This window comes from Mustela putorius, unplaced genomic scaffold, assembly GCF_011764305.1.
Source record: "Mustela putorius furo isolate JIRA1106 unplaced genomic scaffold, ASM1176430v1.1 tig00000275_pilon_pilon_pilon, whole genome shotgun sequence".
Lineage (NCBI taxonomy): Eukaryota > Metazoa > Chordata > Mammalia > Carnivora > Mustelidae > Mustela > Mustela putorius.
The window spans coordinates 3,827,039-3,854,009 of NW_025421341.1; the positions used below are offsets into that span (position 1 = coordinate 3,827,039).

Consider the following 26,971-nt stretch of genomic DNA (forward strand, 5'->3'; position numbering starts at 1 on the left):
CTTATATGTGCTGGTATAAATTGTTAAAAGTTTTAAATAACTATAGTCTCCTTTTCTTTTTCCTTAAGATTATTTTGTTGTTTTCAGAACACTGGTCCAAATTCTTGAATCCAACTGTTCTCTAAATTTTTTTTTTTTTAAAGATTTTATTTATTTATTTGACAGAGATCACAAGCAGGCAGAGAGGCAGGCAGAGAGAGAGGGGAGGAAGCAGGCTCCCTGCAGAGCAGAGAGCCCGATGCGGGGCTTGATCCCAGGACCCTGGGACCATGACCTGAGCCGAAGGCAGAGGTTCCAACCCACTGAGCCACCCAGGCGCCCCCCAACTGTTCTCTAAATGAAAGTATGCTGTCGTAAGTTTATGAATCTAAGTATTTTAAGATACCATTTTACTAATACACATTTATCTCTAAACATGTAAACATACCAATATTCAAAAGTTTTATTTGAATTGACTATTAGAGTAACGAAGCCAGAGAATTTTATTAGAGCTTACAAACACTGAAACTTTTTCATTTTATACATACAGTTTTAATACAAGTGAACTTATGAAAAGACTCATCTATTTACTAACAATTTAAATTCTATGAATTTACTGAAAATTTATTGCTATATTCTTAGGTCTTTCCTAACAAGCCTGCAGAAACCATAAATGCCTTTTGGCGCCAGTTGGTACCAAAGCAAATACCACTCTGTTAGCTAAAATGCCACATATTGAATAATTCCTGGTAAATTATCTCATACATGACCATCTAGACATGTTCTTGCTTCCCCTAATTAGAGATTTTATTATGAACTGCACAAAATGTCATATTTTGCATTTTTAATGACATGTACCATGTACCTATTGGACATAAGCTACACCTTGAAGTGTGATGAAACCCATGTTTATGTAGATCTCTACCATTTAAATTGTATTTTTAAAAAGGTATAAAAAAGTATTAAAGTCCTTGCTAACTTGGAAGCCAAGAACACCTACATCTTTATGTTTAAGCAATTTCTTCAGAGTTATGTTTAAATTCAAGTTACAAAGTTCCAAGTTAGCAAGGCATGATGGGTACTTTTTTAGTATTTTTTGCATGGTAGATTATGACTTGTTAATACAATCAGACTGGTGCATTATAAAAAATATATAGCATTTTTAGGTTGTCTTAAAAAAAATCACTTACTGAAGCAATTTATAAAGGCTTTCATTAAGCAAAGAATCTTCAATCCTGAATTTGTTTTCTCCATCAACTTTTTATATTTAAATTGCTATAAAACTTATTTTTTAAAAAAGCAAGCCTTTTATTCTGGGTTCAGTTGCATTTTATAACTCATCACTGGAATGTAATTAAATCAAGTAACAATGTGTAAGAAGCCTATTTTGGTATTATAGAGGAAAAATATAAGCACTGAAATGAATTATTGGAAATAGGTATGATTCACTACATGAAAACTGATGACTGCATTTTCACACCATTTAAAATATGGAAGGAGTATCTTTTGCTGAATAGAAAGGAAAAAATTTTTAACATTCATTGTGACACTGTCTGACCTAGCATTATAAAAGAATTGTTAATAATCCTCAAATTTTTATTTAAATGTCCACATAAAAATCAGCCTCTAAAAGGTAGTTAATTTGTAGCAAATTTTAAATAAAACATTTTCAGATGTAACTGATGTCATAAAATTAGTTTTCTATGCTAAGGAGTATATATAGGACTTCTTCCTTTTTCTGTAATCTATGAAGACTATCTAAAAGTAGAGCTATCCATTCTGGGGCACAAAAACCAATATAAATGTCTAACTGACGGTGTGTAGCTAAGTGTAAAAATTAGGCAATCAACCTGATCTCAGAAAAGCAAAGGGAAAATAGCGAAAACTTATTGCTTAACATCAAGAGTAGTGAGAAGGGAACTAGCCAAAGCCAATCAAGTTATCAAAACCCATTACTGGCAAGTCTGCAGAGAGAGATGTTTTAAATATTCATAAGTGAAGGTAGTTTAAGTTTGATCTAAAGAGTTTTGAAACAAGTCATTCTCTAAAGATAGACACATAGGGCACAGACATAAAAATCTAAATAGTAAACATAGGACTGTTGCTGAACTTACTTTCATTTTTCCTTTGCCATGGACATAAGGATATTATATGTTATTTTAATTGAAAGCTATTCTCACAAATGGTTGGATATAGCCTGAATAAAATAATCCCAAGGTTAACTTTAATAGTCAGTGCTTAGATTGTACAAGAAAAATTTACTTGAATTAGTATCTTTCAAAAATAATTTGCTCAATAGGTCAGATACTAATAAGGATTTTAGGAAGTGTCTTTTATATATTGCTAAAAATATTTAAGTGGAAATACTGTATAGTTTGCTTGGTACCAAAGTTAGACATGTTAAAAACAAAAGATCCTAAATATCATCATCAAGCAACACATTGAAAGTATTAAAACCATCTCAAATTGTTGATGTATACTTTAAAATTATTATCCTTTAGGTATTTTCTATAAACATCAAAGAAAAAAATATGCTTTTTTGGTAATACTTTTTGTGTTAAGCATTTCCTTTATATATCATCATTTGTCATTTGAGAACTGTGAGGCTAAGGATGAGGTTTAGTCTCCATATCTTCGTTTTGATATCTTGACTTGTAGCAGAAAGGACCTTGATAATTAAAAGCTAAAACATTTATCTTTTAAAGGTATTAAATTTGTTTTTGCTATTACTGGTATCTTATGTTCTCTATAAAATAAGAGCCAGATATGACAGTTTAAGCATAACAGGGTTCTGTTTTGTTGTTGTTGTTGTGTTATATTAATGACTTTCATACGATCTCCATTTTTCTGTAATTTATATCTGGAGAGAAAAATGAAGTATTATAATCTTTATAGAATTGAATGGATGCACTGTGAAAGTAGATCAGTACATTTTGGTAAAGAATACAATTGCCTAAAATAAATTAGCTAAGGAAAACACTTCACATAGACGTCTTTTTTTCGAAGGGAAATGCAATTACTCTTGGACTCTTGAAATCTACAAAATTTTAGAACAAAAATGCCTTGGTATATACTGAATAAGCCTGAATAACAAATATAGGATTAAAATGAAAATGCCAGACAAGTGAGTATTAAATAGAATATTTCATGATATTTTTGACTAGGGCTCTAATTATAAAATACTGTACCTTAACACATAGCATGTTACTTTCTGAATAAAGGTAGCAAAATAAAATATTCTTAATAGTTGGAGTGGATTTAGTGTATACCAGAATAATTAATATGACTATGCTATTACATTTTATTCCTCCACCTAAATATTTTAGCCTAGAAACATTTTGGCAATATACTCAAAAAGTAGATATATCAGTGGATAATTCATTATCCTTTATGAGGCAAGATAAAAAAAATTAAGTTATAATTGGGTTATCTTCCTAACATTATAAGAAGGTTTTAATATATAATATATAATAAGAAGAATAATATAATTTTTACTCTTTTCTAACAGGTGCAAAATGGCTTTAGTTTTTGTAGTAGACATGAAATTAAGATAGTGAAAAAAAAAGACTCTTTTCTACTACTGTGCAATCAAATTTCAGTAAATGTTAGAATAAATTTACATGTAGTTAATTTAAATGTTGCTAATTTATGTAACTTTTAATTGTTTCATTATCAATCCAGTTTTGTATATAAGGAATATGATTTTTTACAGAAGAAAGGTTGGGATATACAGGAGACAGCATTTACAGAAAAGTTGGCATGGCCATTTTTTTATTTAAAAAGTTCTACATAGTGCTGCATATTTTTAATTATAAAAAACTTTCAATTCTGTAAGAGCAGTCATAACTTCTTTGTATTTAAAAGGTGAAATATAATGTTATGGGTTAAGTTTTATTCAAAGTTAATGTTTGAAAACCTAGAAGCCTCACAAACTAAGACCGGAATGAAAGATAAAAAGGAATAATGATAGTGTTACAGTGTTAAGGGAAGAAATATGTATTGAATCTGACATGGTATATTCAGTGAATACTTATATACTTGCTAAGATGCTATAAGAATCCATGTACTTTTGGTGTGAATGAAAGAAGAGGGCCAGAGATAGAGATATCTTTAAGCATATTTAAGAATAGGGTCTACTCTGGTCATAGTAACTGGTATAAAGTAAATGATCATAATATGACAGATTTCTAGATACTATATATAAATTATCTTTTACATATATTAATATATGTCAAAATTTCTAATGTAAATCTAGTTTGAAATGTTTTATAAAAATTGTTTAATGTAAATGAAATATATATAAACCTGAGTATAGCAAAGCCTAAATTATGTAGAAGCTAGAGTCTTCTACATATATTATCTCCCTAGGAAGATAGTGTTTTTTTGAATTTGTCCTACTACAACAAATGGCCTGTTGCTGTGCATATTCTGTATATGCCATGGTTTAGGTCTACAAATATGAAACATCTGGAATAAATCTGAAAAATCCAAACACCAAAAATGTTTTTAAGGGCTTATATAGACATTATCATATTGGTAAGATAGCCAGATGATAACCAAATTTTTCAAATTTTCTCAAAATACTTGTTATGCTGTTGATACAATCTTTGTTCTATTTGTTACAAATTATAAGTTTATGTTACTTAAATGTATGTAAATTAATAAAGGAAGCCATGATTTTATCTTACACTTCCAGTGTTCTGGCTACTAAGATTTCTTTAATGCCCTTAAAAAAGCAAAAATATTTTATGTTGGGCACATTCAAACCCCTCATATTTGTTACCAGACCACACATGGGGCTAGTTGTTTTCTAATACTGGCTGTAATAGTTATCTAAGACTCTACTTAACAGAATCAGTAGAGGAAGGTGGAGTAAGAATGGAATCCTCTGCTCTGAAATATTTTCTAGGATGGAAGTGTGGGCTTCAAGAATATCAAGGCTGTAAACCTAACAAGTGAAGGTTGAGAAAAGCTGCTTCTCACAGAATGTAACCTTGGTTCCTATTAAGAGATTTAAAGGAAATTAGGGTTTTAATGCATTTTAAATGGCTCTTATTTTATAATTACTTAAGTGGAAAATTTAAAATAGAGTGTTAACTGGGCCTGGATTCTGAGGAGAGGTGTGCTTTAGGAAATTCCCACTATACAGAGTCGGCTACCTTAAAACCTGCTGGGGGACCAGACTGTATCCTAGGTCTTTAACAAAGACTCACTACAAAGGATCTCAAATGGCCATATTTTAATGGCATTTCTAAATTATTAAGTTATGCTTCCTTTGTGTCATCCCTTTGGTAAAGATTGTTTCAAAGAAAGATTTTTGTACTTAGTTATATAAAAATTAGATCCTATGGTCGAGAAAACAAGTATCCAGAGAAAATCAGGGAATTATTCATAAACTTTGATATTACTAGATTAACATTATAACCTGTTAAGTAAAACATCCAGTGAATAGACTCTGTGTTCCAACAAATGATTTTTATTTGATCCACCACTGAACATAAAGATTGTTAGAAGATACTGCTTTGGTCAAGATAGTTGAGAACAGGAAAATTTCAGCTAAGGTGTTTTTATAATGAGTAAATGCCTACTTTAGAGCATCATTGGTTAGCAAAATCCTTTTGGCTAAAAATCTCGTCATTTTTTCTGCTTTAAACTATCTGTGTTTGAATATTGTGATTCAAGTGGAATGCTTGCATCAAGCCAAGTTTATCTATTAAAACTGCAAAACTCCAGGAAAAGCATGAAGGCTATATCAGTTGCCCAGCCTGAATCTGACAACAGAAATTTAACGCCAAGTGTCACGTACTTCTTCTAAAAACTTAAATAGCAACATATATAGTTAGGGGAGATGAGCTGAAGCTTCTAACATAAAAGGTAAAATTTCTGCAAGAGGCATGGTTGATTATGTATTCTGGTTTCTGTGATTTGGGTACAGATGCCACTCTACTGACCTAGCAAGCCTCTGAGCATGTCTATTAACAATGTAAGAGCTTGCCAATGCTGTAAGAATAGGTTAATTATCAGGAGTAAGTAATAAAAACAAGTAATTTTATGGTGTATCAAACCTAAATGCTTCTAGGGTTAAAATGTTTTTAAATTGTGGGGTTACACAGAATTTATTCACATCACTTTAGGATAATTTGTGAAGGTACAAAATAGTCTTCTAACCAGAAAAGAAACATTTATAAAGTTTTGTGAATTAAAGATAGTTATCAAAATTTGTGTTTGAGAAAATTCACTCCAATGACATCATGCTCTACCTAACCTTAGGCACTGTTAAAATTTTTGACCTAAGGAGACTTTAGTAGGCAATTATGATAATGATCTCTTAAAATGATCTCTTTATCTTAGAATCCCACATTTTATAAGTATAAATAGTAACATGAGTTTGGCCCTTGTATTAAGATGTAAAAAAAGAAAACTAGAATAGTCCTTTCTCAAAATAACAAGCAATACATGGAGGGTCTATACAAAGACTGATAAATGTATACATTGCAGTTATTCGCAAGAAAAATGGAAAGGAAGAAGAAAAGAAATAAAAGGCTTGTTTTTGTTGATGGATTTTATGCTTCTCAAAACAGGTGGAAATGGTCATGTTCCCAAAATATAGAGTAGATGGTACCACTTATAGGTATCTTTTGCTGTCAGAGGGATTAGACTTTTCAGAGATAACTTAAAAGGCTGTTCTTTTCACCTTATGTTCCTTCTTATATTTTCCAGAATGCTGAAATGCACTGCACTCTTAAGGAAAATTTTTTGTTAACAATCTAAAAAATTAAATTATAGGGCAATTCTGTTTCCACTGTTTTGGCTAGGAAACTGTTCATACTTCAGTTACTTGCTAGAAGCATGATTAAACAGTTTCATGTTTATCATAATTTATTTTAGAATTGAAATATTTTCTGATTCTGAATCCCAGATGCTGAAGGGATTAGAATAGACATTTTGTGTTTGTATTAGATTTAATTTTAGTGATTCAATGGAAGATGGTCCATAAATCTTAGATTGGACAACAATTATTTCTAAAACGTATTATGTTCTTTAAGGATCTTCCTCTCTCCGCTCTTGTACTCTCCAGAAATGACCTGCCTCCTTACTGGTGAAATTTATTAGTAATCAAAAGTTTGGGTTCTGCCACTTAATACTAATGTCATTTGGGGCAATTCTTTTACTCTAATCCTCACTTCTCTTATAAAAGTTGCCTGATTATTTCTCAAATATATTGAGTGGACAAAATGAGATAATATACAAAAAGTGCTCGTAAATTATAAACTGCTATAAAAATAAGAGGTTATTGTTGCTTTGGAATAATATGGTAAGCAAAAATGTGATAATCTAAGCAAGATTTTATAGCAAATTATCAACAGAGTTAACACAGTTTTATACGGAATATTATCATGGACTTTAAATAATCTTCAATGACTAAACCAAAGTTTTTCTTGAGAACTACCTAGTTATTACATAGCAAATTTAGTTACAAGGTTAAGTTACCCGTCTTTTAAGACTGATATCTTAAGAGTATTTTCCACAGTTGTAGACTTTGTAGTTTTCAAGTTAGTATGATTCTGTGATTTTGTGTTTGTAACATAGGGAAATAGGCTTATACCTAAACAATTCAACTTATATAGCTATATCAATGGCTAAACGAGAAATCATAAAGCTTCAAGGACCAAAGTAATAAAGGAATTCAGGCCTATTCCTTGAGGCTTAAACCCTTTCAGACTATAATTTTTGATCCCAGTTTAATGTTAATTTCATTTTGTAATGTATTAGTAGTGTTACCAACATTCTAATTTCCCTGGGATATTCTAAGTTTATGTCTATTATTAGAATTTTATTTTTGAAAAGTAGACTTTGAATAGAATGGTTTTATAGGTCTATTGGTAAGATCAACTTGTTTATTGGCTAATAAGTACATATTTCAAAAATTGTATCATTTTAATTATTTTTAGTGTCCCCTTTCACTCTCAAGTGTCCTGATTTAATGATGAATATATCATTTCCACATATAGTAAGAACTTGGGGCAGAGATTAGCAAAGTCAGAAAATGACTTCTACAAAGAGAAGTGAAAGCAGAACTTCCTATGATTGACAAAACATCAGAGGACCTCGTCCATAGATGAGTTGGGAGTGAGAGTGAGATTCAAGAGGAAGTAAGTGCTGGAGAACAAGGACTCCTAATTCTGAATCCATATAATCATATTTCAGAGAAGCTTAAAGCTAATATTCATATTGGAATTTGGCCAAGTCTCTGAGTATGTAATTATTTCTGAGAAAAAATGTACTTACATTCTTACACATGACCCTATTCAGATAGACCCTAATTATAAGTTTATCTTATTATAATAGAACAGACTGTACTTTATTAACAATAGAGACAAGATTCTTTTGAAACTGCATGACCTGAGATTAAATCGTGTCAGTGAAAACTATATTGTTGGTTATCTTTACCTACAGAGTAAGAATATGTTTATTTTGAAGGATGTTTAATAAAGAAAGACCAAGTGGATGATTTATTTGAAGAAATGATCTTTAGAATGAATTTTGAATATTTCCCCAAATAGTTTATCATTTAAAAGAAAGCAGAAAAGCTAAATTCTCTGTTGGATATACAACTTTTAAGCAAAAGTGACAATGGTTTATAATGTAATTTTCAAGAAGCAAGTGAATGATTAAATGGCTTGTGTAGTGTTAGGTTTATATCATAAATCAGAATCTATAAAAGAAGTTTTTAACTTCAAAAATATAAATTTGCTAAAGTGCAATACAGAATGTCTATATTTCATTATTTTCCAGGGTGGCATCTATAAAATCATTTTGGGAAACAGTAAGAATAAGGCACAGATATATAGAAAGATGTGTATTAATTAACATATTCTCTTCTCTATAGTTGTATCTGCCCTTTAGGAGTTAGACACTGAGGTAACTCTTCCTGATCGTCATCTTTTAAAATTTCCTTTTTATATATTTATAACATATAAAGCAAAATAAGTTGAAGATTAAAAAGATATAACGCTCCATGTTAAACAAAAACTTTTTGGTTCTTTTTTCATACTTCCAAAATGCTCACTCTATTATTGGAAACCATTGTGAGAAAAACGGTGCTATCAGAGTACCAATAAGCTCAGAAATGAAAGAAAGAAAGAAGCTGTGAAAACCAAGATGACACTCTCTCAAGCATGAATTAGTTGCTTTTAAGCTAGATTCCTTAAGCCAAAACATCTTTCCCCATAGAACCTGTTTGTTTTTTTTTTCTTTCATGTTAGATTATACTATTAGAAATTCTACAAATTGGATTATTTGGTTCCATTGGAATTCTCTTTAATCCTCTTCTAGTCAAGTTGAGGCAAGGAAAGATCCTTGTTTTCTCTCTTGCTTTTATTTCCAAAATCTACAAGTCAAGTTAGTATTATTAGATTATATATTTAGCGCAGTACAGATATCTTTTGTAGGAATATCCTGTGAATTTCAACATTTTTAAATATAGTTGGAATGGGGCAAAACTCTTCCAAAATTAAGTATACTAGATGGCATTTCTTTTCTTTCAGTTTAGAGCCACATTTGAAAATGAAACCAGAGATAACCGCAGAAATAATGACTACACAGTAAATATCCTTAAGCTCTGTCATTTTAAGTCCAAGAAAGTTAATTAAATCGGGTAGATAAGAAAAGAATCAACGGTCTTTAAAATTTGGAGAAATTCTATGCAAAATAGAAAACAGAGGTGCTTCAGAATGCTAATAGCCAGTATGGGGAAAAACCAGATGGAGGGAGGTTTTTCTCATTGTTAGCACACTTAGCTGTTTTTTGTTTGTTTGTTTTTTTAAAATTGATTCAAACAATAATGATATGGTACTTGGAAAACAAGTTGGAAAGTAGATACTCAGATGAATAGACAGGGAATTCTTTCCAGATTGAAAGAGGACAACTGGAAGGCTTAGGGAATTCATGGGGCATGAAGAGTACATTTGATTTATAGTTTGGAATTTTCCAAAGGGAAAACTTCTTAAAATACTGAAACCTATCAAAGACTACAGAAAATGCCACAGAACTTGCTAATGTTCAGTAAGAGGAAGAGAATAAATGCTAAAAACTTGGAGACATTTATTTTGAAGGCTTTAGAATTTAGAGCAGAAACCTGACACTCCTTATAAAACAACATATCAACACAAAAAATTAGCGTCTTCTCAAAAGTGTTACTTTCCCCATGAAAGAAAAAGTCTCAGAGATGTGTTTTATCTTTTCTACCCCATGAAGGAGGAAATGAAGAAAAAAGTAAGAGTCTAATCAAGGGACATTCTTATTAAAAATTTTCTTTTTAGGCCTACTATACTTGTAAGTATATCCCAAAGAAGTGTGAGGATCTAGGGATTCCCAAATTTTCTCTCATGAGAAAAAAAACCCAGTAAATAAAATGGTTAAAGTGGGGAAAAAAACTCTTAGCAGGGAAGGAAGGGGAGAGATTTAGTTCCTAGGTTTGGGGTACAGCTTCTTATATCCCTGTTTTCAAAAGGTAAGAAGTGTGTCACAACATTTATGACTCATCTTTAGAGAAATACTAAATGACATTTACTCATGGGTACATACCTTGACAGAAATGCAAAACTAGCTTCACTAAGAAAATTATGTACCAAAATATTAGTAAATAATCTAGTATTGGCTTGTTTTAACTAAGAAATACATATCAAGTGAGGAAAACTGACAAATCAGCTGGAAAAATTTTTAATTACATGTCTTAAAAGTAAGTCAGATGTCAATATAATATCACTCACTAGCTTAGATAAAATGTTTTAGTGACTATTCAGCCTATTGCTGTGTATCTTTTCTTCAATACAATCAGGGTTGGTATTATATTAGCTGATACTATTTTAAACAGCATACCTAAAAAGAATGGTAAAACTGGAAAACCTCAATCTGTTAGTTCACTAATTCAAAATCAATGCCTGCTCTTTTACTTTGCAGATTCTGACAGATCAGAAAGTAGGTATTAAGATAACCAGTATATAGAAAACTGAAGAAAATTATATTGGGTGGAAAGGACAAAAATGACAATGTGAAAACAAGTAGTCTTGAATGACACTTGATTTCTGAGAGGAATCATGAGAAGGCAGGAAATACTAGCAACTTTATGCAATACATAAAAGTAAAGAGACAAAAACACATACAGCAGGTCCGACAAACAACAATAGCTGTTAATCAGAAAGTGGTACTCAACATGGAAGGACAGAGCTGATAGCATATTTTTAGGAATTTATGCAGAGGAATGGAAGCATTGGATACAGTTGAAAGAAACAGCACCAGTTAAGATATTACACCCACCCTTTAGAAAATTTTGCTCTTTTCCCCAGAAGTCTATAGAGATTTCAGAATACATCTTAGTTAAAGTATAGGTCTAGAGGCCAATAATTTATTATCATAACAGTAGGGCATGTTGAAGCATGATATCAAAGTTGGATAGGATGTCCCTGTGAAGTCTTTTCTAGTCCCTTGATTCTACATTTTAATACTATCCAAACACTACTTCTGGGAAATACAAAAAAAATTCTTGTGTATATGACCCCCAATTCATTACTTTAATTAAATGTAGCATTAATCCATGAAACACACTCTTATATCTGGGGTTTTTGTATAAATTTGTTTGAAAATATTGTACTGACATTTTTGGCAGAAATTTATAAAGTAGTATTATAAACTAAATCATACCTCTTTTTCTAAGCCATCATTCTGAAATTGGCTGACAGGAAAGGAAGTTAAAGTTTTAATTTTCCAAAATCCTTTATCTTTTGAGATGCTACTATCATTCTATCTCTGATTGTATAAGAGATTTTAGGAAAACAGGCTGCAGAGTTATTACTTTGTGATTGGTACATGTACTAATATTTATATTATCCATTTCATTCTAACACAGTGAATTTCAGATATCTTCAGATTGGCCTTTCAAAATGGGGACTAAGTAAATAAAAACTTTTTATATTTATATATAGAAGATATTCTGCAAAAAAAAGAAAAATTAAAATGGGCTTTACTTAGTTATATAAGAAGAATTTTTACCCTCTTACTCAGTTTTTAGAAGTAACATGTTTGGTCTGTCAAGCCAGGCCATAAAGAAAGTTGATGATGTTTTCAATATATACAGTTTGACAATAAATTCTTCAGCTTTAATTAGCTTCTCAAAATAAAGTTAAATTCCAAGAAAGTGTATACATGTGAGTTATATATATGCATATGTATATAATGTGCATCTGTAAATAATTTATATATGTATGTATATACACATATGTGTGTATGCATATCATCTATACAGCTCTGTGGAAGAAACATACTTGGGTATCAATTATTATTCAAAATTCCTTATCCAATAATACATCATTAACTTTTATTAACAGTCCAGGATTTGTTTAGCATCATGTTTAACATCTTGAAAATCAAAACATTAACTTTTTTTGTTCTCAAGGACAATGGTATTAAAATATCTTTAACATCAGTGGTTAATAATGTTTACTTACAGAACAAAAACTTTTGATATTTCATTGTGGGACTTTAATAAGTCTATTAACATTTAATGTCTATTTATATTTCTAGAAACTGAGAATAATTAATGTGCATGGGATACTTGTATGCTAGTATATAATCATATAGTCCTACTGTTCTCATGAAACCAATTGGCTGGCAAACATACTCATTATGGTATGAGTATGTACCATAATGAAACACGCTATTTGACTCACTGGGAAAATCTTTAGGATCTAAGTCCTATTGTTTCTGCATCTGCTGTTGGACATGTATACATTTGGGGATGGGAAAGGGGAAGGGAGAGAGACTTATTAGGGTAATGCTAATATTTGTGGATTTTCCTCTTCTCTCCTAAAATTAGGAAGTTAATAAAAGAAAAAGCAAATGAATGTAGAATGGATTTTTTTATACTAGTACAGCAATTTTAGTAATTAAAAACACTTAAGCTTTGATCTGTAACTTGAACAATGGCCTTTCTTTCCCACTTATTTTTCAATTTTATAATAAGAATTGGCTTTAGAATCAGAATCTAAAGTTTTCCTTTGCTGTAAGAAATAGTTTTGCTTTCTTGTGAAAATACTTGTCTTTTAAAATATTAATAACATCTACAATTGCATATATTGGTAACCTATAAGAAGAAAAGTTCAAAAGATTAAAGCATTCAAAGAACATGAAAATATAGTGGAATATCAGTCAGTGTTATGGGATCATGTCAGAGGTGAACCTTCTTTTATCAAAACAATTCTACTGGGTTATCCATATTATATAAATTTTGGTACCAGATGGCATATATTATAGGAAGGCTGCAGCATTATCACAAATATGAGAGAAAAAGTTTAATATAGTCAAATTAATCACATGAAAAGGCAAGAACACTGATCATGTCGAATTTTTTCTAATATTTGGAAAATGTTATTAAAAAAGTATAAATATTACTCAAATTTTGAAAACGATGGCAGAAGCGAAATTAAATAAGGAGTTGCAGTAACAAATAAATAAAAACTTAGACAAAAGCATATTAAATGACAAAATAGCAAGTAGTGGAACTGAATCATTAAGATCAAATGTACTTATACTAAAAGGCATGAAAGTATTAAAAATTCTATTAGGAAAGACTCATCCTAAATATTAAAATAAATAGCAAATACTATTAAACATTACTTCAAAAAAATTGAAAGGAAAAGAAATAACACAAAGCAGAGAAAATGAAAGACACCTCACTATTCCCAATGTGGTTATTATTTATGGAATGGATAAAACATGTAGAAAATGTCACTACAGTTAGATTAACACATAAACCAACATGCCACAACTACCTAGTTTTGTAGAACATTTGAAAAAGCAAATTTCATCAAATTTAGACAGCTTATAATGGAATAAATAAGTATGGCGAGGTATTAACTAACCCTAAGTGTCACAACGGGCAGCTTCTAGCCGGTTCGTCGAAGCTGGATCTCGGCCACACAAGGATCCCTGGACAAGAAATCAGTTGAGCTGGACTAGAGCTGCCCAATTGTCTTAATAATGAATGCTCCACACTGTCTGTCAAGCAAAGAGAAAGAAAATATAGATCAGAAAGACTGAAAAGGAAAGAAAAAGAGCAAGTTAGCGTAGATGAATGTGGGACATCAATGTACATTTACTCAATACGTGCAGAACATGTGTACAAATTATATTAGAGTGTTAAGAAGTGAGAGACTAGAGATGAGGAGGGCTCCAGAACTGCTTCCTGCTTCCCAAGAGCTTACAATCTATTTAGACAATCTCTAATCTAATCTAACCAGTACAATGCTTGGTATAAAGCATTAGGTACATGTTAACACAGAAACAAGTGACTTCAAACATTCCTTCTATTTTTGAAAACATTATTAGGTGGATTTTAAAAACATGCTTTTAAAAGGGGAGTTTGGCAGACGGCTGTTCAGAAAGTTGTTCAAAACCCAAAGGATACCCTTCAAGTTGGCAGTGGTAGGTTAGCCATATAATAGAGTAATTCCATGTATCTTGTCATCCTGAGATTTTGTGTTAAGATTAGTTTGGGTCAAAGAAGCACCTAGTTGCTACTATTCTTTTGGTACTTTTGAGTGTTGGTTAGCTTCTAATTTATGTAAGCAATCTGTCCTAAGACATACATATTTTTAAATTTTAGATAGGCTCAAAATTTTCCATATTTGTTTCAGTATCTCTAGAGCAGTATTGTCTGATAGAACTTGTTAATGGAAAAGTTCTGTATCTACACTGTCAAATATGGTAGCTACTAACTTAAAATGTGGCTAGTTGCAGTTGAGGAACTGAATTTCAAATTTCGTTTAATTTTAAATAATTTAAAATTGAAATTAGCCTTACGTGGCTAGTGGTTACTATATTGGGGACAGCATGACTCTAGGGGTTTGAATTCATCTGGTTTGCTAAACTCTACAGACTGACCTGAATTTCTCTGGCTTGTTCACTACTGTCCAATACCACTCAGTATTGTTCATTGCTTTATTCTCAGTATCTGGAATACTGGCTAGCACATGGAAGTGCTCAATAAATATCTGGTAAATGAATGAAATTTGTGGTAATATTTGAGTCTGGTCAACTACTCACAGCTCATAGGCAATATGCTCTGGTACTCTCGGAAAATAGAGAAGTGAAGACAAACTGTTCTATGTGAGTGGAACTTCTTGAAGACTTTATATATCTGGAGAGAACAGGAGCAGTCTTGCTTCATTATAGCTCAAAGAAAAGAACTAGAAATAATCTGTATATGAATAATTTAGGTTGGTAAGTTTGTGAATACTGAAGGGAGAATATAATATTTAATGGTAAGGGATTTAGAAAGGATGTGGATAACAGTTGATGAGAGTGACTAAGAGGGAAAAAATTACTTCAGATTAAAAACCTAAATTCAGATTGTATACATGACTGAAGGATGGAAACTGAAGACAAGGAAGTTTTGAAGAAATAGTAATCTGGAAAGGCAATAATAGAGTTTAACAAAGGGATTTGACAATGGAAAGAAAATATATATTTTTATAAAGTGAACTGAAAAGGGGACATAAAATAAATGGACCATGTAGCATCAAGAGGTCAGAAAAATCACTGGTATTGTTTTTATTTTAGGGTAGAAGAAAGATGGGCAAACTAACATTAAGGGGTATGGATTCTGAAAATAAAATGTGAAAAATTGTGTATTTGTGATTTTGAGTTAGAGGAGGGAGTGACCACCTATTCATGTGGTTTATCTTGCTTTCTTTCTTTTTCTTTTCTTTTCTTTTTTTTTTTTTTTTGGCTTAAATTAGAAAAAGAATCAGAGCACTAAGGTCAGATTCACTATTAAACACTATTAAAATACAGAAGAAAACAGGAAAAACTCCCTTATAAGACAATTTATAGAACAAAGGGAATAGTCAGTAGCCATAATTAGTAGTTGGTAAAAGAAGAAATATATTTTTGAAAGAGATACTGAAAACTCAAACTGAATGTAAGGAAAGAGAACCACATCTGAGTTTAATAAAATTTGAGCACAGGCTGTTGACAGTATTGAATTAAAGAGAATCTAAGAGGACAAGAACTAAGACAGGACCCTCCCTTGGAATTTGGCATCAAATCTTGGCAATCTTACATGAGTAGTTTGAATAGATCTCAGGACTGAAGAAAAAATAATTTCATATGGAATGAAAAAGACACCCTTATAGTCTTCTTCTTGCCTTTCCAAAACAGGTAAATTTAAAATATCATTCGTGAAGTATGTAATACAAAATCTTACTGCTTATTATCATATATCCTTAAAGTAGGGGATGATGTGATCCAAAAAATGTTTCCAATTCTATAAGGGATTAAGATTTGAGGAGTTGAATCTTGTGAAAAAGAAGATGTTCATGTGTGCTGAGGGGAAAGAAGATTGAGTAAAATGAGAAAAAATGTCCAGTCAGAGGGAATGACAGAACGCAAGGAAATTAAGTGCTCAAACTCAGAATGGAAATAATGTAATGGGATATGCAAATAAAATGTGCTACACAATGGTATAGCTTTCTCCCCATACCCAAAAGCATAACATCGACTTAGAATATTATATCAACTAATATCCACCTTTGTGGTGTCATTAATATATACCTCAACTTGTCTTTATTTTGGCTGGTAAGAACTTCTGACAAATGTAAATATTAAAGTAGTCCAGAGGCCCAGGGTAAAATAATTCATATTAGGTTAAAAATGATTAAAAAGAAATAATTAAAAATAGAAATATATGCAAAGCATTTGTACTGTATTTCACATTATATTTTATGAGGATGCATGATCCCAGCAATGGGCTAACCCAAGAATTGTGAAATTATGGCCTTCAGGTCAAGCCTGACCCATCTTTTGTTTTTGTAAATAAAGTTTTACTGGCACAGAGTCAACTCGTTATTTATATTTTACCGGTGGTTGTTTTCATGCTACAAGAAGCAAATAGTTGAGATACACACTGTGTAGCCTCAAAGCTAAAAATATTTACTATTGGGCCCTTTATTATATAAAGTTTGTTGACTCCTGCTTCAACCTGTTCAGGCTGCAAAAAAATTTTCAGTCTGAGAGCTTCTGAAAATCTATGAAAGAAAACATTAATAAGATGCCTTAAATATAAAGAGTGTATATACTCCATATTGTGGAAGTAAATTATCACCAACCTCAAATATATTGGATTCACCTTGATTAAATGAAAGTCAAAATCAGACATTACAAGTTTAAGAGAAACCTTGAGAGAAGTTCAGAGCTGTGGAAACTAATGTTTTTGAGACTACAAAGAACAGGATTAACTAGGAACATGCTTAGATATATGAGATTAGTGAGTATCTGTGAACTAGTTACCATAATGTTTAAGTTAAATCTATTCTTATTCTATGTTTTACCATAAGAAATTGAGTTTCCTGTCTTGACAAAAGCACAAAGAACTATCCTGTAATACTGAAGTTTGTTTCTAATACTTCCAAGGCCTTGATTTTTTAACACTGAATATTAGTGTTTTTTAAAAAGAAAATTACATTCATTATAATATTTGTTGTAGTAAGTTGTGTTTATTTAATGTGGAAAACTGTATTTGCAATGTCTGGTTGGTATTATTCCTTATCAACCTGCTTCCTATATTATTGCTTATTTAGTTTGAATAGCTTCAACCAGTATGGAGGACTTAAAAGCTCTTAGAATTAGCAACATGTGGCTAAAGACATTTCTCCTTGCAAAAATTTATGTTACAAGTGAAATAAAGTAACTAACACAGAGGCAAACATGTTTTTTAATTGTTTCTTCTTTCTTTATATTACAGGTACAACATAGGTTTTCATAAATAGTTGTCATGGACTCCTTTGGCAGTATACCTACGTATATGGACCCCTTCTCAGAGCCATGTTTTTAAATATAAAACATAGGGGATTAGAAAGGAAACAAGTTATATTGTAATACATTTTTATCCATAACCTCTTTGGGAGGGGTCTTTGGACTAGATTAACTTTAAAACTCAATGTAGAATATTATTAACTCTTTTCCTTAAGCTCAAAGGTTAAATGTAAATGATTAGAACAGCAGTTATTCTATAATACCACTAAGAAATCAGTATGTAACTTTTTTTCTACAAAGGTACTCAGGACAGCATATAGACTCCATCTCTTGTATGCATTCATCATTAACATTGCAAGTATAAAAAATGACATAATATTCAGTTTGGCTATCTTAATGCAGTCTCAGATGCATTTTAACATTTCAGGAAAACCAAAGGCAACAAAATTCAGTTCTGTATATTTAAGAGCAACAATAGGATTCTGAATTTAGTGTAATTTACTAATTCTTTTAGAGAATCTGGTCAAGCTGGGATATACTATCACTTAAAATGTATTAAGAAGATAAAAAGAAAAGTATAGTGATATGAATTGCCATTTGTGTGGAAAACAAAAACTTCCAATAATTATACATTATAATGACTAAATATATAATATGTATATTGTGTATAATGAACATTATCTTTTGAATAAGATGTAATACAAAGAAAAGATTGTCATATTATGACAATATAATCATGGACTGTTAGGAAACAATTTTTGACAGTATTTCAATATTCATTTTTCATATGAGGCACATCCACAACTAATTATACTACTGAATATAGGAAATCAATAATTAAAAATATGGATTAGAACCCAAGTACCTGAATAATTAAAAAGAAACAGGCTAAATTTTTTAGAATGGATTTAAGTTCATAGCAAAAATCGGTCAGAAAAGTAGAGTTCCCATTAACTCCCTAACCCCATACATGGGTAACCTCCTCAGGCAGTCAGAATGGTGAATTGATGATCCTACACTGACACATCATTATTACCTAAGGTCCACAGTTTACATTAGGGTTCACTCTTGGTGTTATATATTCTATGGGTTTTGACAAATGTATAATGATGTGTATCCATCGCAATACTATCATGTAGTTTCATTGACCTAAAGATTCTCTGCTCTATTCATCTCTCCGTCCCTCACCCCCTAGCAACCACTCCCTTTTTTACTGTTTCCATCATTTCACCTTTTCAAAATGTCATATAGTTGAGATTTTATAGTATGTAGTGTTTTCAAACTGCTTCTTTCACTTAGTAATGTATATTTAAGTTTTCTCCATGTCTTTTATGTTTTATAGCTCATTTCTTTTTGTTGCTAAATAATATTCCATTGTTTGGTTGTACCACAATTTATTTATCCATTCACCTACTGAAGGGCATCTTGGTTGCTTCCAAGTTTTGACAGTTATGAATAAACCTGTTAATAAACATCTGTGTGCAAGCTTTTGTGTTGACATACGTTTCCATTTTTTTTTAAAGATTTATTTGACAGAGATAGAGCAGAAGCAGGCAGAGGGGCAGGCAGAAGGAGAGGTAGAACCAGGCTCCCCACTGAGCAGTGAGCCTGATGTGGGGCTCTATCCGAGGACCCCAAGATCATGACCTGAGTCAAAGGCAGATGCTTAATCTACTGAGCCAAACAGGTGCCATGGACATAAATTATCGATTCATTTGGGTGAGTATCTGAGAGTGAGATTAGATTCTATGGTAAGAGTATGGTTGATTTCATAATGAACTGTCAAACTGTCTTTCAAATTCGTTGTATCATTTCTACCAGCAATAAACGAGAGTTCCCACAGCACTCACCATAACACATACCCTCCCCAATATCCATCACCCAGCCACCCTATCCCTCCCTCCACCCCCAGCAACCCTCAGTTTGTTTCCTGAGATTAAGAGTTTCTTATGGTTTTCTCCCTCCCCAGTCCCATCTTATTTCAATTTTTCCCTTCCAACCCCCCATGAACCCCGCCCTGCCTTTCAAATTTCTCATATCAGAGAGATCATATACTTGTCTTCCTCTGATTGACTTATTTCACTAAGCATAATAACCTCTAGTTCCACCCATGTCATTGCAAATGGCAAGATTTCATTTTTTGATGGCTGCATAGAATTCCATTGTATATGTATACCACTTCTTCTTTATTCATTCATCTGTTGATGGACATCTAGGCCCTTTCCATTGTTTGTCTATTATGGACATTGCTGCTATAAACATTCAGGTGCACATGCCCCTTTGGATCACTACATTTGTATCTTTAGTAGTGCAATTGCTGGATCATAGGGTACCTCTGTTTTCAACTTTTTGAGGAACCTCCATACTGTTTTCCAGAGTGGCTGCACCAGCTTGCATTCCCACCAACAGTGTAGGAGTGTTTGCCTTTCTCCACATCCTCGTCCACATCTGTCGTTTCCTGACTTGTTAATTTTAGCCATTCTGACTGCAGTGAGGTGGTATTTCTTTGTGGTTTTGGTTTGTATTTCCCTGATGCCAAGTGATGTTGAGCACTTTTTCATGTGTCTGTTGGCCATTTGCATGTCGTCTTTGCAGAAATGTCTGTTCATGTCTTCTTTCCATTTCTTGATTGCATTATTTGTTCTTTGGGTGTTGAGTTTGCTAAGATCTTTATAGATTTTGGATACTAGCCCTTTATCTGATATATCATTTGTGAATATCTTTTCCATTCTGTTAGTTGTCTTTTGGTTTGAAAAAGCTTTTTATCTTGATGAAGTCGCAACAGTTCATTTTGCCCTTGCTTCCCTTGCCTTTGGTAATGTTTCTAGGAAGAAGTTGCTATGGCTGAGGTCGAAGAGGTTACTGCCTATGTTCTCCTCAAGGATTTTGATGGATTCCTGTCTCACATTGAGGTCTTTGATCCATTTTGAGTCTATTTTTGTGTGTAGTGTAAGGAAATGGTCCAGTTTCATTCTTCCGCATGTGGCTGTCCAATTTTCCCAACACCATTTGTTGAAGAGACTCCCCCCCCCTTGGACATTCATTCCTGCTTTGTCAAAGATTAGTTGACCATGGAGTTGAGGGCTTATTTCTGGGCTCTCTCTTCTGTTCCACTGATCTATGTGTCTGTTTTTGTGCCAGCACCCAGTACCATACTGTCTTGATGATGACAGCTTTGTAATAGAGCTTGAAGTCTGGAATTGTGATGCTGCCAACTTTCGTTTTCTTTTTCAACATTCCTCTGGCTATTTGGAGTTTTTTCTGGTTCCATATATATTTTAGAATTATTTGTTCCATTTCCTTGAAAAAAAAAATGATGGTATTTTGAGAGGTATTGCATTAAATATGTAGAATGTAGATTTGTGACCCAGGATGTGATCTATTCTGGAGAATGTTCCATGCGCAGTAGAGAAGAATGTGTATTCTGTTGCTTTGGGATGGAATTTTCTTTATAGATCTGTGATGTCCATGTGGTCCAGTATGTCATTTAAAGCCTTTATTTCCTTGTTGACCTTTTGCTTAGATGATCTGCCCATTTCAGTGAGGGGGTGTTAAAGTCCCCTACTATTATGATATTATTATTGATGTGTTTCTTTGATTTTGTTATTAATTGGTTATATAATTGGCTTCTCCCATGTTAGGGGCACAGACCCTTTAAGTATGATATAGTGTCCTTTCTCAACTCTTATTATAGTCTTTGGCTTAAAATCTAATTTATCTGATATAAGGATTGCCACCCAGCTTTCTTTTGATGTTTATTAGCATGGTAAATTGTTTTACTTCTCCTCACTTTAAATCTGGTGGTGTATTTGGGTCTAAAATGTGTTTCTTTTAGATAGGATATCAATGGGTCTTGTGTTTTTTATCCATTATGATACCCTGTGTCTTTTGATTGGGGCATTTAGATATGAATTTAGTGCCATTGTATTGTCTGTAAGGTGACTATTATTGTATATTGTCTCTGTTCCTTTCTGGTATGTTACTTTTAGGCTGTCTCTTTGCTTAGAGGACCCCTTTCAATATTTCCTGTAGGGCTGGTTTAGTGTTTGCAAATTCTTTTAGTTTTTGTTTGTCCTGGAAGCTTTTTCTCTCTCTTTCTATTTTCAATGACAGCCTAGCTGGATATAGTATTTTGGATGCATATTTTTTTCCTTTAGTACTCTGACTATATTGTGCTAGTCCTTTCTGGCCTGCCAGGTCCTTGTGGAGAGGCCTGCTGCCAATCTAAAATTTCTACCATTGTCTGTTACAGACAACTTTTGTCCCAAGCTGCTTTCAGGATTTTCTCTTTTTCACTGAGACTTGTAAGTTTTACTATTAGATGATGGGGTGTTGATCTACTTTTATTGATTTTGAGGGGGATTCTCTGTGCTTCCTGGATTTTGATGCTTGTTCCCTTTGCCAAATTAGGGTAATTCTCTGCCATAATTTGTTCCAGTATATCTCCAGTATACCTTCTTCCCCCCTCTCTCTTTTCTTCAGGAATTCCAATTATTCTAATATTGTTTCATCTTATGGTATCACCTATCTCTTGAATTCTCCCCTTGTGTCCAATAGCTGCTTATCTCTCTCTTTTTAGCTTATTTATTCTCCATCATTTGGTCTTCTATATCACTAATTCTCTCTTCTGCCTCATTTATCCTAGCAGTAAAAACCTCCATTTTTACTTTTTATTTTTTTTTAAAGACTTTATTTATTTATTTGACAGAGATCAAAAGTAGGCAGAGAGGCAGGTAGAGGGAGGAGGAAGATGGCTCCCTGCCGAGGAGAGAGCCCGATGTGGGGCTTGATCCCAGGACCCTGGGATCATGACCTGAACTGAAGGCAGAGGCTCTAACCCACTGAGCCACCCAGGTGTCCCCAGAGTCTCCATTTTTATTTTTTTTTTAGTTTTCAATTTTTAATTTTTTTATAAACATATAATATATTTTTATCCCCAGGGGTACAGGTCTGTGAATCGCCAGGTTTACACACTTCACAGCACTCACCAAAGCACATACCCTCCCCAATGTCCATAACCCCACCTCCTTTCTCCCAAACCCCCTCCCCCCACCACAGCCTCCATTTTTAAAAAGGATTTTATTCATTTATTTGATGGAGAAAGATACAGCAAGATAGGAAACACAAGCAGGGTAAGTGGGAGAGGGAGAAGCAGGCTTCCTGTAGAGCAGAGAGCCTGATACATGTTTGATCCCAGGAGCCTGGGATCATGACCTGAGCTGAAGGCAGACGCTTAATGTCTGAGCCACCCAAGCACCCCAGAGCCTCCATGTTTTTATTGCACCTTATTAATAGCTTTTTAAATTTCAACTTGGTTAGATTTTAGTTCTTTTATTTCTTCAGAAAGGGATTATATTTCTCCAAAAGGGATTCTCTAGTATCTTCCATGCTTTTCTTGAGCCCAGCTAGCACCTTGATATTTTCATTCTGAACTCTGGTTCTGACATCTTACTAATGTCCACATTGATTAGGTCCCTAGCTGTCAGTACTGCCTCTTGTTCACTTTTTTGAGGTGAGTTTTCCTGCCTTGTCATTTTATCCAGATAAGAATAGATGAATGAGAGAACAAAATACTAAAAGGGTAGCAATGACCCCAGAAACATATATGCTAACCAAATGGGAAGAGAAGGAGAAAAAAAAATGTGTGTGTGTGTGTAGTGATATATATATATGTATCACACAAACATATATAATATATATAGTATATATTATATATATTATCATTATTATCAGACTGGTGAATAGAGCCACACACTTGATTTTGGGTGTATTTTGGTCTGTTAGAATAAACTGCTTCCCAAAATTTTAAAGAAAAACTTATATACATACAAAAATAATGATAAATGTGGTGAAGGGATGGAATATGAATGTAAAGATGAAAACTGAAAAATATTCTAAGAAGAAATTGATAAGAAGTTGGTTGAAAAAAGAAAAAGAAAAGAGGAAAGAATGTGATTAGGCTGGAGACTAGAACAAACCTATGCGCTAGATTTAGGGTATATTTTGATCTATTAGAAGAAACTGTATCCCAAAATTTTTAAGAAAGAAAAACCTATATGTATATGAAAAATAAGGTTAAATAAAATGAAGGAATAGAATATGACTGTAACAATGAAAATTTTAAAAGATTTAAAAAAGGCATTGATAAAATATTAACTTTAAATAAGTAAGAGAGAAATTAAAAAAATAGAATAAGAAAAAGAAAATTTAAAAATTTAACTTGGAAAGACTAAAGAATCATGGGGAAAATGCCATGAATTCTATGTTTTGTATTCCCGTAGCTCTGAAGTTTTGCAGTTCTCATTGATGGGTGAACTTCGTCTTAGCTGGATGTTCTTGGTGACCTCCTGGGGGGCGGGGCTGTTGCAATAATTCTCAAACGTCTTTGCCGGAGGCGGAACTGCACCACCCCTGCCAGGGGCCAGGCTAAGCAATCTGCTCAGGTTCGTTCGGTAGCTTTTGTTTCCTGAACGCTTTCCGTAGAGCTTTGGAGGATAGGAATGAATATGGCAGCCTTCTAATCACTGGCCCTGTAGGAGCCGAGAGCTCAGGGTCCCTCTCTTCAGTTCACCCTCAGAGAAAAGCAGTCAATCCCTCCCATCTCCCTGGTCTCCAGTCGCATTCTGTGCCACGCAGCCTATGACCAAGTATTTCTATCTCTGGTGCATAGCCCCGGTTGGAGTGTCCAAACCCTGCTGATTCCTGCAATGCATTCCTACACTGCTCCTCCCAGAGGAAGAAGGAGGGGGTGTCCCCAGATCTGCCACTTGGGAGGTCCCTGCTCAAAGAGCAGTGGTCCAACTGTGCCTTGGATCATGGTTTAAGGTAACTCTGAGCTGAGAGCTCACTCCTTGGCTCTGTCTCTGCAGCCAGCTTCCCTGCTCTGATACCTGGGTAGCTTTGCACTCAGGCACCCTGGGTCTTTCTGTGACCTCGCAGGTCCTGAGACTCCACTGTCCCCACGAGGGGTCCACCCCTGCTTAGCCTCTGGAGCATTGTCCTGCAGAGGAACAGACTTCTAAAAGTTCCTATTTTGTGCTTCACTGCTCTACCGCTTGTCAGGAGCTGTCCCCTCCGCCCGTGGTCTATCTTCCTGTGTATCACCTTGGATTCACCTCTCTGCATGCCCTACTTTCCAGAAAGCGATTGCTTTTCTGCTCCTAGAATTGCTGCACTTCTCTTTGATCTCCTGTTGAATTTGTAGGTGTTCAGAATGGTTTGTTAACTCGCTGAACTCCTGGACCTAATGATATTTAGGTCTCCTTCTCCTCCACCATCCTGCTTCTCCTGTGGTATCTCATTTTAATTTGCAATTCCCTATGATGTTAAATATCTTTTCATATGCTTACTTGCCATTTGTATATCTTCTTTGCTGAGTTGTCTATTAAGGACTTAGCCCTGTTTTTAATCAGTTTGTTCATTTTCTTATTGTTTAGCTTTAAGACTTCTGTGTATATTTTGGATAACATTTCTTTATCAGATATGTTTTTGTTTTCTTTCAATCTACGGCTTGTCATTTCATTCTCTTGACACTGTCTTTCACAGAGCTGAAGTTTTTAATTTTAATGAAGCTCAACTTATCAAATATTTCTTTCATGAATCATGACTTAAATGCTGTATCTAAAAAGTCATTGCCAAACTCACGGTTATTTAGATTTTCTCCTGTGTTATCTTCTAGGAGTTTCACAGTTTTATGTTTTACATTAAGATCTGTGAATTAATTTTTGTGAGAAGTGTAACATCTGTGTCTAGATTCACTTTTTTAAAAAAGATTTTTAAATTTATTTATGACAAAGAGAGATAGCAAGAGAGGAAACACATGCACAGGGGAGCTGGAGAGGGAGACGCAGGCTCCCTGCTGAGTAGGGGAGCCCAATCTGGGGCTTGATCCTGGGACACTGGGATCATGACCTGAGCTAAAGGCAAATGCTTAATAACTGAACCACACAGGCGCCCCTTGATTCACTTTTTTGTATGTGGATATCTGGTTGTTCCAGTATCATTTGTTGAAAAGATTATCTTTTCTCCATTGTGTTTTATTTGCTCCTCTAAGATTATTTGAAATATATATGGGTCTGTTCTGGGCTCTCTGTTCTGTTAACATTGATTGTCTGTTCTTTTACTAATACCACATTGTCTTGACTGCTATAGCTTTATCGTGTCTTGAAGTTGAGTAGTGTCAGTCTGCCGGCTTTTTTCTCTTCATTAAATATTGTGTTGGCTATTCTGGGTCTTCTTTCCATATAAACTTAAAAATCAGTTTGCCAATATCTATAAAATACTTACTGAGATTTTTTTTTTTTTAAAGATTTTATTTATTTGTCAGAGAGAGCGAGCGAGAGCGAGCACAGGCAGACAGAGAGGCAGGCAGAGTCAGACGGAGAAGCAGGCTCCCTGCGGAGCAAGGAGCCCGATATGGGACTCGATCCCAGGACGCTGGGATCATGACCTGAGCCGAAGGCAGCTGCTTAACCAACTGAGCCACCCAGGCGTCCCACTTACTGAGATTTTGAATGGGATTGCATTGAACCTGTAGATAAAGTTGGGAAGAACTGACATCTTGACAATATGGTGTCTTCCTATCCATGCACATGGAATATCTCTCCATTTATTTAGTTCTTCTTTGATTTCTTTCATCAGAGTATTTAATTTTTCTCATCTAAATCTTGTACATATTTTGTTAGATTTACACTTAAGTATTTCATTTTTATATTCACTGCTGGTGAGCACAGAAACAACTGACTTTTGCATATTAAGCCTGTATCCTGCAGCCTTGTTATAACTGCTTATTACTTCCAGGAATTTTTTGGTCAGTTCTTCTGGATCTTCTGTATAGATGATCATGTCATCTGCAAACAAAGGCAGTTTTATTTATTCCTTCCTAATATGTATATTTTTATTTCCTTCTTGTCTTTCCTCATTTGCTAGGACTTCCAGTACAATGCTGAAATGGAGAAGTGAAGTGAAGACATCTGTGCCTTGTTCTCCTTGTTACCCCATTAATACTTTCACTATATAGTACAGAAGTACCTTTGAGTCCACATATGAAAAATTTTTTAATGTAACATTATATTACAAGTAACAGTTAAAGTGAGAAAAAATTATGGGCTCGGGGCATGGACAGAGCTGAATATAATCTTGAGGGTGAAATCTTACTAATTATACTTACAGCACTTCAAAT

General features: G+C 33.5%; 1 protein-coding gene across 2 annotated transcripts in view; it reads right to left on the reverse strand.

Moving 5' to 3' along the window:
- Window positions 1–430: 430 nt before the first annotated feature.
- Window positions 431–26,971, reverse strand: part of BOLL (boule homolog, RNA binding protein) — a 61,697-nt gene continuing 35,156 nt past the window's right edge. The window contains exon 11 of one of the 2 annotated variants that reach the window (XM_004772173.3): window positions 431–14,030. In XM_004772173.3, coding sequence (XP_004772230.1) covers window positions 13,992–14,030 — 39 coding nt within the window. In that variant the 3' untranslated portion in view covers window positions 431–13,991. Of the gene's footprint in view, window positions 14,035–26,971 lie in introns of both variants that reach the window. The other variant, XM_013045719.2, reaches the window with a different exon arrangement.